Consider the following 14,346-nt stretch of genomic DNA (forward strand, 5'->3'; position numbering starts at 1 on the left):
AACACCCCCATGTTTTCCACTGCGGAGGTCTGATTTCGAAGTGCCACACTCTACTTCCTGATAAACAGGAAGTAGCATCAGACGCTTAGAGAGAGGCACCTCCGGCGCGTGGAACGCATGGAGGTATGTCTGTGTTCCTGCACGCCGCTGCTGGCATCTATTAATGCTGGAGAGGGAGCGCTGAGGGGAGAACCCGAGGTGAGGGAGAGGAGGAGTGGCCCCCCTCCCCGCATATGGTATAGGTGGTGAAATGTTTTCCCCTCATGCTGCGTCCACTCCTGCCCCCCAAAACGGCCCTGGGTGGGATGGCTTTCAGCCCCTATTGTTACGCCACGGGGGGGGGGGGGGGGGCATGGCAATACTAGTTTTTTAAAGACATAGCAATATGTATTGTTGACATGGCAATACCTATTATGGGGGGCCATCTCTGTACTTGTTATGGTGGGGGATATAGCTATACTTGTTAGGGAGGAACATGGCTATATGTTTCTACTAGTGACTAAGGTGTTCAGGTGGGGCTGGAAATAAGCTTGCAGGTTTGTCATCCATATTTCTGTAGTCTGCTGAGTGACACCATGGCGGCTGATTTTCTGTAGTCTCTGCCAGCTGAATATAACTTAGGGCCTTTTTTTTCCTGGTGTGATCAGCACCCATGTGCAATCAAAGTTGAAGTGCTATGACCTATCTGTCCTTCCATACCCCTCAACCGTATGCAGTCCTCAAAATGGGTCAACACCTCCAAAGAATTATAGGTCTTTTACTATAAAAATAGCTCTTTCTTGTAAATCCAATGTAGCAAAAAAGTTACTGTACCGTGTTAGCCAAACAAATTATATAGGTAGAAAAAACGTTTTGTAAAAAATAATAATACCTTTTAATGGCTAACAGATAGAGTTAAATTATGCAAGCTTTCTGGGATCTAGTCCCCTTCTTCAGGCATATTTCCAGCTGTTAGATGAAGTAAAACACTGAAGCAGGTAAATAGTAACCAGCACAACAGTCATCTTCGTGTTTACTATTTACTTGCATCAGTGTTTTACTTCAGCTAATATCTGAAAATATGCCTGAAGAAGGGGACTAGATCCCAGAAAGCTTGCATAATTTAACTCTATCAGTTAGCCATTAAAAGGTATTATTATTTTTTACAAAACGTTGTTTTTTCTATTGTAAATCCATTGAAAAGTAACAAAAAGTAAGGGGCTGTAATCCAGTGACAGCCGACTGTTTCAGCCTAGATAGCCTTTCCTCAGATTGGACAGTGTAAGGCTCCCTGCACACTGCAAATCCGTTTTCCGATTCCGATTCCGTTTCCGATTCCGATTCCGTTTCCGATTTTCCTTGAATACATTCAACAGAAAAACGGATCAAAAAACGCAGCATGCAGTTAAGATTAAAAATCTGAATCGGAATCGGATGTAAAAACAGATTAAAAAGCGGAATCGGAATCTGAAATGCATGCAGTGTGCAAGAGGCCTAAGTGTGGGGCTGTCCAGCCCGAGGAAAGGCTATCTAGCCTGAAACAGCGGGCTGTCGCTGGATTACAGCCCCTCACTTTTTGTTAACTTTTAATGAATTTACTATAAGAGCTATTTTTATACTATAAGAGCTATAATTGTTTGGAGCTGCTGACCCATTTTGAGGACTATAACATAGGGCTTGCAGCACAGCTCCTGCTTTATTAAAAATGATCTGCTATTATGGGGCACCTGGCAAAGATTCATACATGCGAACAGGGGTGAGCCTGGGGTGCCTGGCACCTGGGTGCAAGATTTTCTCTGGCGCCTATGGGAGTGGTTAAATTAACCACGCCCAACCACATAACCACACCCATGTCCTTCCTAATCACACCCACACCTTCCACCTCTTTACGCATGCATGTGATACCCCATTCCTACCCCTCTTCCATGGGCTTGCTCCTGGCTGGCTTTGGCTTCCTGCGAGTGACAGTCTGCTAGTCTCTGGACTGACTCAGGCTGAGAGGCTCTGCGAGTGCGACGCAGTCACACACTGCGTATTTATGGCTGCCTGCGGCCACCCTACTCTCGCTCGCTGACATCGGCTCCTCCCCCCTGCCAAGCCCAAGGTGGGCTGCCTGTATCTTTCCCGTTGCGCCACACAGCCTGCCAGTGTTGCCAACCTTTCACGTTATTTTTTACTGACAAATACCTAAAAATTTACTGACAAAAGATTATTTTTACTGACAAAAATTCCCCACTAAATGCACATAAGAGACAGCTTTTCCCCATGTAAATGCACATAACGAGAGACTGCTTTTCCCCATGTAAATGCACATAACGAGAGACTGCTTTTCCCCATGTAAATGCACATAACGAGAGACTGCTTTTCCCCATGTAAATGCACATAACAAGAGACTGCTTTTCACCAGCAAATGCACATAACAAGAGACTGCTTTTCACCAGCAAATGCACATAACAAGAGACTGCTTTTCACCAGCAAATGCACATAACAAGAGACTGTTTTTCACCAGCAAATGCACATAACAAGAGACTGTTTTTCACCAGCAAATGCACATAACAAGAGACTGCTTTTCACCAGCAAATGCACATAACAAGAGACTGCTTTTCACCAGCAAATGCACATAACAAGAGACTGCTTTTCACCAGCAAATGCACATAACAAGAGACTGCTTTTCACCAGCAAATTCACATAACAAGAGACTGCTTTTCACCAGCAAATGCACATAATGACAAACAGCCAGTGTCCCCAGGATAGGTAGCCAGGGGGTATATGTGCCCGGGATAGGTAGCCAGGGGGTATATGTGCCCGGGATAGGTAGCCAGGGGGTATATGTGCCCGGGATAGGTAGCCAGGGGGTATATGTGCCCGGGATAGGTAGCCAGGGGGTATATGTGCCCGGGATAGGTAGCCAGGGGGTATATGTGCCCAGGATAGGTAGCCAGGGGGTATTATGTGCCCAGGATAGGTAGCCAGGGGGTATTATGTGCCCAGGATAGGTAGCCAGGGGGTAATATGTGCCCAGGATAGGTAGCCAGGGGGTAATATGTGCCCAGGATAGGTAGCCAGGGGGTAATATGTGCCCAGGATAGGTAGCCAGGGGGTAATATGTGCCCAGGATAGGTAGCCAGGGGGTAATATGTGCCCAGGATAGGTAGCCAGAGGGTAATATGTGCCCAGGATAGGTAGCCAGGGGGTAATATGTGCCCAGGATAGGTAGCCAGGGGGTATATGTGCCCAGGATAGGTAGCCAGGGGGTATATGTGCCCAGGATAGGTAGCCAGGGGGTATATGTGCCCAGGATAGGTAGCCAGGGGGTATATGTGCCCAGGATAGGTAGCCAGGGGGTATATGTGCCCAGGATAGGTAGCCAGGGGGTATTATGTGCCCAGGATAGGTAGCCAGGGGGTATTATGTGCCCAGGATAGGTAGCCAGGGGGTAATATGTGCCCAGGATAGGTAGCCAGGGGGTAATATGTGCCCAGGATAGGTAGCCAGAGGGTAATATGTGCCCAGGATAGGTAGCCAGGGGGTAATTTGTGCCCAGGATAGGTAGCCAGAGGGTAATATGTGCCCAGGATAGGTAGCCAGGGGGTAATATGTGCCCAGGATAGGTAGCCAGGGGGTAATATGTGCCCAGGATAGGTAGCCAGGGGGTAATATGTGCCCAGGATAGGTAGCCAGGGGGTAATATGTACCCAGGATAGGTAGCCAGGGGGTAATATGTGCCCAGGATAGGTAGCCAGGGGGTAATATGTGCCCAGGATAGGTAGCCAGAGGGTAATATGTGCCCAGGATAGGTAGCCAGGGGGTAATATGTGCCCAGGATAGGTAGCCAGGGGGTAATATGTGCCCAGGATAGGTAGCCAGGGGGTAATATGTGCCCAGGATAGGTAGCCAGGGGGTATAGGGTCCCCGTTTAGGTAGTGACAGGAGCGCACCCAATCCTCCCCTCCCGCCGCTGCTGCCTCTGCCGCCGCCGCTCCCTCCTCACCTTGCAGCAGCTTCAGACCTCAATCAGCGGGCGACCCGACCAGTAAGAAGGCGCCAGGCGCACCCGCTCTATATGCGGAAGTGATGTCACTTCCGCATATCAGTGCGGCGTGCTAGGTCCTAGCGCCCGCCCGCCTGATCGAGGTCTGACGCGGCGCCGGCGGCTAGAGGGAGGGAGCGAGCGAGCGGCGGCCACAGGGGGAGAGCGGCGGCCGGGCGGCGCCTCTCAGAGGCAGGCGCCTGGGTGCCTTGCACCCGCAGCACCCGCCCAGGCTCGGCCCTGCATGCGAATGACTAAAAAGGTGCCATGCACCAATTCAACCACAGTGCAGCAAACCTGGATGAAATTAACATGGATGATGTCATTGATTCTGACTCCTTGGTGGTGTTCTATTTGCCTGGCTGTCTTACTGATCCTCTGACATTTGCACTTTCTGACCTATTCAACCAAAAAGTGGATACAAGTTAACTGAAGGGTTCTGACCTAAAGATGTTGTGCTAGTCTGTAGATAGAGCATTGGGCAATTGAAGAGAGAAAATGCAGTTGTGATGCCAGACTTGCCAGTAAATTCTCATGTATGTTACAGACTGCAATACCTACAAGAACAGCACATTCTCTAGAGTCACCTCACCTTTACCTTCATTTTACCTTTACCTTTTTTATTTTACTTTCTATAGTTGTCCTAATGAAGATGATGGAACAGTACAAGTTCCTGCTAATGGCATTTCTAGCCAGTCTCAGTTCTCCTTCCAGATGTTCAAGTTTATTGAGTACGATACGGCCTACCTCCATTGTCAAGTACATCTTTGCGATAAAAAGTCATCATGTGTTCCTGTAAGTTATCTGCTAGATACAGTAAATTGTATTACTTGTATATATGAACCCAGTGTTATTTCTTTAATGCATTTGTGGTTTTAATGATGATGCTTTAGAATCAAGCTTTTATAGCCTTTAATAGAATAAAAGTTATTAACATTTGCAAACTTATAAAAATCCTCAGTCTTGTCCTGGGCCGGCTCTAGACTTTTTGCGACCTGAGTCAAACTTTTAAGGATGCCCCCCCCATAGGTAGTATAATTGCCCCCAGTATAGGTAGCCAGGAAGGGGGAGCAGCGAGCACAGCGGTGGGGAGGGTGAGTCAGACCCCCCTCACCTGGGGCTCTCCAGTCCGTCCTCCACCTCCAGCTATTTGCACAGCATTTCATTTCTGTCAGGCAGCGGGGGAAGCAATGACTCACCTACTTCCGTGATCCAGCGCTGTGTTCCACTACTCGCGTCACTTCCTGCAATGCAGCTGACTGTACTGCAGAAGTACAGTGCTCCCCCTTCCTGGCTGCTACCCCCTCCAGCTCAGCGGCCCCTCTACTCATGATCAGGTGGGCTCCCCCACTTATGCCACCTGAGGAACTTTCCTCACCCTGCCTCATGGGTGGCCCGGAGCTGATCTTGTCCCTGGGCTAGCTGGAGCTCCTTTACTGCAATTGCTGACTTTCTGTGTTCATGAAAGATGAGGGAGGCTGTCACATATGTAAATAGACATCCCTCAGAATGTGAAAGGCTCAGTATAAGTTCTCCAGCATCCCTCACCTCAATAGTAACTATTCCCTGGCCATCTAGTAGGTCCCCACCCCCAGCAATAGCAATCCCTGGGCTTCTAATGGACCCCCACTACACTCGCCATCACCTTGGCCAGTCAGACGGGGAAGCTTTGGCATGAAATTAATCAGGCAGGGGTCCTGGCACTAGACCGGCCAATCACAGCCACCCACTGCTCCTTTTGCTAACTGGTGCCGATGGTCTCGTGGGTAGGACCACGGCACCATTATTGGGCCAATCACTGCACTCAAACAGTAGCAATGACCTATCAGATGTCAGTACTGATCGAGTGCAGATACATAACACTGTCCACACAATTTACAGACTATGAATTTACAGACAATGAACAAGAGAAAGCACATGTAATAAAATATATAAATGTTCTATGTGCATATAAGTTAATGAATCATATGTATTTAAAAAGTATTAAAGAGAATCTGTACTCTAAAATTCTTACAATAAAAAGCATACCATTCTATTCATTATAAACAGAGGAACACCAAGAGCCCCAATAGTGTAGTATGTATTGACAAAGGGGTTAATGACAAAGAGTAATAGTTGTTATACTCACAAGCATGGGTCACCAATAGGCAACCACTGTAAAGGCAGGTGGGGAGATTATGCTGACCCCACTCAGGAATAAGAAGTCGCTCTCTGTAGATAGTAGAAAAGGGTCGCAACTAGTGATGCTCCTTTTCAAAATTCGAGTTAGGTCGAATTCGAATAGTAAATTATTCGAGGTCAGTCGAATATTCGAGTCGAATAATTTTTACTATTCGATTCGACCTCGGACTTCGAGCTCACTATTCGAGTCGGTATTCGAGCTCACTATTCGAGCTGACTATTCGAATTGGCCTTAAATAGCTTCCAACACTTGTTTTGAGGGTGAATGATGCAAGAAACATCTTTTTTTCCAAGTAACAACAGCAAGTGATTATGTGGGGATGTTCCTTTAAAAAAAAATGTGGAAAGAGAAGTTGTGTCCTTAATTTTGTTCAGTAGTGTTACTGTATATACTTGTTCTTCTTCTTCTTTATCTTTCTTCTTCTTCTTCTAGATCTTCTTCTTCTATATCTTCTTCTTCTTCTTCTATATTGTCTTCTTCTTCTTCTTCTTCTTCTTCTTCATCTTCTTCTTCTTCTTCATCATCTTCTTCTTCTTCTTCTTCATCATCTTCTTCTTCTTCTTCTTCATCTTCTTCTTCATCTTCATCTTCTTCATCTTCTTCTTCTTCTTCATCTTCATCTTCTTCATCTTCTTCTTCTTCTTCATCTTCTTCTTCTTCTTCTTCATCTTCTTCTTCTTCTTCTTCATCTTCTTCTTCTTCTTCTTCATCTTCTTCATCATTTTCTTCATCTTCTTCTTCTTCTTCTTCATCTTCTTCTTCTTCATCTTCTTCTTCTTCATCTTCTTCATCTTCTTCATCTTCTTCTTCTTTTTCATCTTCTTCTTCATCATCTTCTTCATCTTCTTCTTCATCTTCATCTTCTCCTTCTTTTTCAATATCGTCTTCTTCTTCTTCACGTATTTCTCTTTTCAATTTTTTTTTAAAGAAATGCAGCTATTTTTGAGCGTAACAAATAGCTGGTGGGCGCACGCATGTTGGAAGCGCCATTGTATGTGCTCCCTGGCAGTGGAAACACAAAGACAGCAGGAGGTAAATTCAGCAGCAGGAGGAGGAGGATGAGTGTGTGGCAGCAGGCAGTCAATGAGGCAGGCAGCTCGCCGTGACATAATAGCCCTGGTACCTAGCGGTGATACCAGGGCTGTAAATAAACACAACAGGAGGTCCCAGACAGCGGTCGTGCAGCCCACATTGTGTCCAATACACAACTGGGACAACACAGTTTTCAACCCGGGCACCTCAGAAAAATTAAACCTTTTTTTTTTTTTAATGGTTTGTTTGGTTTTGGTTTTGCAACCAATATAGCTATTGTTTGACGTAATAGCTGGTGGCAGAGTGGCAGCAGAAGGTAATTCTGTGTACCCTGGCAGTGGGAAACACAGACAGACAGCAACAGCAGCAGGAGGAATGGAGGAGTAATGTGAGCAGCTATTGTTTGACGTAATAGCTGGTGGCAGAGTGGCAGCAGAAGGTAAATCATCTGTGTAGTGTACCCTGGCAGTGGGAAACACAGACAGACAGCAGCAGCAGCAGCAGGAGGAGGTATGGAGGAGTAGTGTGAGTGTGGCAGCAGGTAGGCAGCGTGACATAATAGCCCTGGTACCTAGCGGTGATACCAGGGCTGTAAATAAACACAACAGGAGGTCCCAGACAGCGGTCGTGCAGCCCACATTGTGTCCAATACACAACTGGGACAACACAGTTTTCAACCCGGGCACCTCAGAAAAATTAAACCTTTTTTTTTTTTTTAATGGTTTGTTTGGTTTTGGTTTTGCAACCAATATAGCTATTGTTTGACGTAATAGCTGGTGGCAGAGTGACAGCAGAAGAAGGTAATTCTGTGTACCCTGGCAGTGGGAAACACAGACAGACAGCAGCAGCAGGAGGAGGAATGGAGGAGTAGGCGAGCAGCTATTGTTTGACGTAATAGCTGGTGGCAGAGTGGCAGCAGAAGGTAAATCATCTGTGTACCCTGGCAGTGGGAAACACAGACAGACAGCAGCAGCAGCAGCAGCAGGAGGAGGTATGGAGGAGCAGTGTGAGTGTGGCAGCAGGTAGGCAGCGTGACATAATAGCCCTGGTACCTAGCGGTGATACCAGGGCTGTAAATAAACACAACAGGAGGTCCCAGACAGCGGTCGTGCAGCCCACATTGTGTCCAATACACAACTGGGACAACACAGTTTTCAACCCGGGCACCTCAGAAAAATTAAACCTTTTTTTTTTTAATGGTTTGTTTGGTTTTGGTTTTGCAACCAATATAGCTATTGTTTGACGTAATAGCTGGTGGCAGAGTGGCAGCAGAAGAAGGTAATTCTGTGTACCCTGGCAGTGGGAAACACAGACAGACAGCAGCAGCAGCAGCAGGAGGAGGTATGGAGGAGCAGTGTGAGTGTGGCAGCAGGTAGGCAGCGTGACATAATAGCCCTGGTACCTAGCGGTGATACCAGGGCTGTAAATAAACACAACAGGAGGTCCCAGACAGCGGTCGTGCAGCCCACATTGTGTCCAATACACAACTGGGACAACACAGTTTTCAACCCGGGCACCTCAGAAAAATTAAACCTTTTTTTTTTTTATGGTTTTTTGGTTTTTGGTTTTACAACCAATATAGCTATTGTTTGACGTAATAGCTGGTGGCAGAGTGGCAGCAGAAGAAGGTAATTCTGTGTACCCTGGCAGTGGGAAACACAGACAGACAGCAGAAGGGCAGTACACAGCAGCCCACTGTAGGTGTAAAATGTGTGGCTGCAGGCGACGTAATAGTCAAAGTGAACCAGGCTGGCTTAGTGAGCAGGAGCCAGGAGGTGGTAAAGGGTGGTAAGGCACATTAACGATGGTTCCGGCAGCCAGTTCATGTCCCCCTCTCGCCGACAACAGGGGCCAGGAACTCGCCTTCCACCCACGCCTGGTTCATCTTGAGAAACGTCAGTCTGTCCACAGACTTGTGAGACAGACGTGAGCGTTTCTCGGTGACCACGCCACCAGCTGCACTGAAGCAGCGCTCGGACAGCACGCTGGAAGGGGGGCAGGACAGCACTTCCAGGGCGTACTGCGCCAGCTCGCTCCAGATCTCCATGCGCTTGACCCAATACTCCATGGGATCAACAGGGGCATCGCTGTCAAGCCCGCTGTACGACCCCATGTAGTCAGCCACCATGCGGGTCAGGCGCTGGCTGTGACCGGAGGAGGATGCTGCTGCATGCATCTCCTCTCTAGTCACTGCTGCCGGAGCCTCTACAGTCCTGTAGAGCTCGTGGCTGAGAGACAGCAGGTCTGTGGGGCGCTTGCTGCTGCTGGATGCAGGCACCTGCTGCTGCCTCTGTGCTGGCTGCTGGACAGTGGGGGTGGAAGGCTGGGGGAAGGCTTCCTCCAAGCGCTCAACAAGGGCCTGCTGCAAGCTCCTTATTTGTTGCGCTGGGTCTCCTCCTGCAGGCGGCAGGAACTGGCTCAACTTCCCCTTGAGGCGTGGGTCCAACATCATGCTGATCCAGATCTCCTCCCTCTGCTTCATCTGGATCACCCTGGGGTCCCTGCGCAGGCACGTCAGCATGTGCGCTGCCATTGGGAAGAGGCGGGCCACGTCTGCTGGCACATCGACGTCAGTGCTGTCCTCATCCTCCTCCTCTGCCGCCTCATCCTCTCTCCACCCCCGCACCAACTCAGCTGCGCTGTGCTGATCCCCCTCATCAGCAGCCAGGTCAGGGACCTCCACCAAGTCCTCCTCCTCCTCCCCCTCAGAGGTGGACTGCGCAGCTGGTTGCCGCTCCTGCTGGTCCAAGGCTGCCGCTCCCTGTTCCAGCAAAGCATCGAGGGCCCTGTTCAGCAGAGAAACCAGGGGCACCCACTCGCAGACCATAGCATGGTCCCTGCTCACCATGTTTGTGGCCTGCAGGAAGGGAGCCAGCACAAAGCACACCTGCTGCATGTGCCTCCAGTCATCATCGGGGACGATGGACGGGATGTTGCTGGTCTTGTCCCTTCTCTGAGCGGCGGAAACAGTGGCCAGGGCAAGGTACTGTTTGACAGCGCGCTTCTGTTCAACCAGACGCTCCAACATCGCCAGGGTGGAGTTCCAGCGAGTCGGAACGTCAAGGATCAGCCGATGGCGTGGCAGATCCAGCTCCTTTTGCACGTCTTCCAGGCTCGCACAGGCTGCAGCCGAGCGCCGGAAGTGACGCACAACATTCCTTGCCGTTTCCAGCAGTTCGCCCATCCCCTGGTAGGTGCGCAGGAACTTCTGCACCACCAGGTTCAGCACGTGGGCAAGACAGGGGATGTGGGTCAGGTTTCCCCTGTCTATTGCGGCAACCAGATTGGCCCCATTGTCGGCCACCACCTCTCCGACTCTGAGGCCTCTGGGGGTCAGCCAAATCCTCTCCTGCTCCTGGAGTTTGGCCAACACATGGGTTGCCGTCAGCTTGGTCTTCCCAAGGCTGACCAAGTGCAGCAGCGCTTGGCAGTGGCGGGCCTTCACGCTGCTGCTGAGGCGGGGGGTTTGGCCAGGTGTGCCGGAGGATGGCAGAGGATCGGAGGAACCTGCTGCAGTTCCCCTGACCCTGCGGGGTGGCACCACCCACTGTGTTGCTGCTGCTGCTGTGCCCGCTGCTGCTCTCCCATCCTCACCCCCTTCCACCAAGCTGACCCAGTGGACAGTGAAGGACAGGTAGCGGCCTGTCCCGAAGCGGCTGCTCCAGGAGTCCATGGTGACGTGGACCCTTTCACCAACCGCGTGCTCCAGCCCTCGCTCCACATTGGCCATCACAAAGCGGTGCAGTGCAGGAATGGCCTTGCGGGCAAAGAAGTGTCTGCTGGGGAGCTGCCAGTCTGGGGCTGCGCAAGCAAGCAGCGCACGAATGTCGCTCCCCTCCTGCACGAGCGTGTATGGCAGGAGTTGGGAGCACATGGCCCGTGCCAGCAAGCCGTTCAGCTGCCGCACGCGACGGCTGCTGGGAGGCAGAGCCCTAACCACCCCCTGGAAGGACTCGCTCAAAAGGCTCTGGCGTGGCCTTTTGCTGACACGGGAATCAGCAGACACAGCAGAGGAGGCCACTGAGGACTGGCTGCCAGAACAGGCCTCAGTGTCGGCGGCAGGAGTTGCAGAGGGGGGAGGAGCAGTGCGTTTCCGCACTCCTGCTGGTGCTGCTGGAGGAGCAGGAGGGCGGGTGGCTGCTCTTGCTGCTGCTGCTGCTGAAGGCTGTGCAGTGATGGGTGTGGTGCCACTGCCAGCACCAGATGCCTTCAGCCTCTGGAACTCCTCATGCTGGTGGAAATGTTTAGCCGCAAGGTGGTTGATGAGCGAGCTGGTGCAGAACTTTAAGGGGTCTGCACCTCTGCTCAACTTCCGCTGACAGTGGTTGCAAGTGGCGTACTTGCTGTACACAGTGGGCATGGTGAAAAACCGCCAGATTGGTGACAGAAACATCCCCCTACGGCATGGAAGCGCTGCTGTCTCCCTGTGGTGGTTGGGGGGGGGGCTTGGGTGCAGCTGGTGGTGGTACTGGCTGATGCTGCTGCTGCTGCTGAGCCTGAGACACCAGCAGGCTGTGGGACGCTGCCAATGCTTGCAATGATGCGCCTCCTTGCAAGGCCCACAAGCGCATCCTCCTCCTCCTCCTCAGAGCTGCTGAGGACGACATCCCCTGGAGGTGGTGGCACCCAGTCTCTGTCTGTCACCGGGTCATCATCATCATGCCCCTCCTGAAACATGTCCTGCTGGGATGATGACCCCCCAAACTCCTCTCCTGATGCATGGATGGGACGCTTGACTGTCGCCACAGTCTTGCTGTCCAATCCCTCCTCCCCCAAAGTGCCCATCAGCATCTCCTCCTCAAAATTGCCAACAACAGCAGACAATACCCTGATGGTGCCTGGGGTAAAAAGACTGCTGAGTGACAGGTCGGCGACTGATGGTGAACTGGCCTCCTCCCCAGGCCCTGCTGGGCGGCTGCTGCGAACAGGGGTGGTGGTGGTGGTGGTGGTGGTGGTGAGGGTGGAGGCCTCGGATGCAGAGCTGATGGCGGGCTGCTCATCCTCCGTCATGAGTTGCACCACAGTGTCTGCATCCTTTTCCTCAATGGGACGTTTCCGACCCGGCTGGAGGAAAATGGGAGCAGGTGCTACACGCTGCTGCTGCTGTGTCTCTGCAGCGTGAGTTGCAGATGCTCCTGCTGGGCGGCGCCCAAGGCGTCCACGGCCAGTGGCTATGGGAGGAATGTTAGCCACTGACGCTGCTGCTGCTGCTGCGGAACTGTGCATGGAGGCGCGCCCGCGGCCGCGGCTTGCCACAATGCTGCTCCCTCTCCTCCTGATTCCCTTGCTGCCCTTGCCCTTGCCCAAACCGCGCTGGCTGCCACTTCCAGACATCTTCAATGTTTTGGGCGTATAGACAAAAGTTTTTTAAAAGGGCGGGTAAAAAGTGGGGTACTTTAATGGAGTGGGTTGGTTGGTGAGGTGACTGAGTGAGTGTCCCCTAGTACAGTAAGTAAGTAGTAACAGTCAGGAAGTACAACTAGCAGTTACAATAATCAGTAGTAATCACAAGTAAATTTAGTGTGTGTACACTCAGACAGTGAGTGCACGCACGCAGGAGCTAGTAGCCTATGAACACAGTGACTGAGTGTCCTAGACTCCTAGTACAGTAAGAGTAAGTAGTAACAGTAAGTAGAACTAACTAATTACAATAATCAATCAGCGATCAGAAGGAAATGGAGTGTGGGTGTGTGTACACTCAGACAGTGAGTGCACGCACGCAGGAGCTAGTAGCCTATGAACACAGTGACTGAGTGTCCTAGACTCCTAGTACAGTAAGAGTAAGTAGTAACAGTAAGTAGAACTAACTAATTACAATAATCAATCAGCGATCAGAAGGAAATAGAGTGTGGGTGGTGTGTGTACACTCAGACAGTGAGTGCACGCACGCAGGAGCTAGTAGCCTATGGACAGTGACTGAGTGTCCTAGACTCCTAGTACAGTAAGAGTAAGTAGTAACAGTAAGTACAACTAACTAATTACGATAATCAATCAGCGATCAGAAGGAAATGGAGTGTGGGTGTGTGTACACTCAGACAGTGAGTGCACGCACGCAGGAGCTAGTAGCCTATGAACACAGTGACTGAGTGTCCTAGACTCCTAGTACAGTAAGAGTAAGTAGTAACAGTAAGTAGAACTAACTAATTACAATAATCAATCAGCGATCAGAAGGAAATGGAGTGTGGGTGTGTGTACACTCAGACAGTGAGTGCACGCACGCAGGAGCTAGTAGCCTATGAACACAGTGACTGAGTGTCCTAGACTCCTAGTACAGTAAGAGTAAGTAGTAACAGTAAGTACAACTAACTAATTACGATAATCAATCAGCGATCAGAAGGAAATAGAGTGTGTGTTGTGTGTGTACACTCAGACAGTGAGTGCACGCACGCAGGAGCTAGTAGCCTATGAACAGTGACTGAGTGTCCTAGACTCCTAGTACAGCAAGAGTAATTAGTAACAGTAAGTAGAACTAACTAATTACAATAATCAATCAGCGATCAGAAGGAAATAGAGTGTGTGTTGTGTGTGTACACTCAGACAGTGAGTGCACGCACGCAGGAGCTAGTAGCCTATGAACACAGTGACTGAGTGTCCTAGACTCCTAGTACAGTAAGAGTAAGTAGTAACAGTAAGTACAACTAACTAATTACGATAATCAATCAGCGATCAGAAGGAAATAGAGTGTGTGTTGTGTGTGTACACTCAGACAGTGAGTGCACGCACGCAGGAGCTAGTAGCCTATGAACAGTGACTGAGTGTCCTAGACTCCTAGTACAGCAAGAGTAATTAGTAACAGTAAGTAGAACTAACTAATTACAATAATCAATCAGCGATCAGAAGGAAATAGAGTGTGTGTTGTGTGTGTACACTCAGACAGTGAGTGCACGCACGCAGGAGCTAGTAGCCTATGAACACAGTGACTGAGTGTCCTAGACTCCTAGTACAGTAAGAGTAAGTAGTAACAGTAAGTAAGTAGAACTAACTAATTACGATAATCAATCAGCGATCAGAAGGAAATAGAGTGTGTGTTGTGTGTGTACACTCAGACAGTGAGTGCACGCACGCAGGAGCTAGTAGCCTATGGACAGTGACTGAGTGTCCTAGACTCCTAGTACAGTAAGAG

At 50.0% G+C, this 14,346-nt stretch overlaps 1 protein-coding gene across 1 annotated transcript in view; it reads left to right on the forward strand.

Annotated features, from left to right (window-relative positions):
- Positions 1-14,346, forward strand: part of LOC137524663 (uncharacterized) — a 104,778-nt gene that overhangs the window by 65,447 nt on the left and 24,985 nt on the right. Inside the window, exon 11 of the mRNA XM_068244786.1 lies at positions 4,648-4,804. Coding sequence (XP_068100887.1) covers positions 4,648-4,804 — 157 coding nt within the window. The remainder of the gene's footprint in view (positions 1-4,647; positions 4,805-14,346) is intronic.

The sequence above is a fragment of the Hyperolius riggenbachi genome, chromosome 7, assembly GCF_040937935.1.
Source record: "Hyperolius riggenbachi isolate aHypRig1 chromosome 7, aHypRig1.pri, whole genome shotgun sequence".
Taxonomy (NCBI): domain Eukaryota; kingdom Metazoa; phylum Chordata; class Amphibia; order Anura; family Hyperoliidae; genus Hyperolius; species Hyperolius riggenbachi.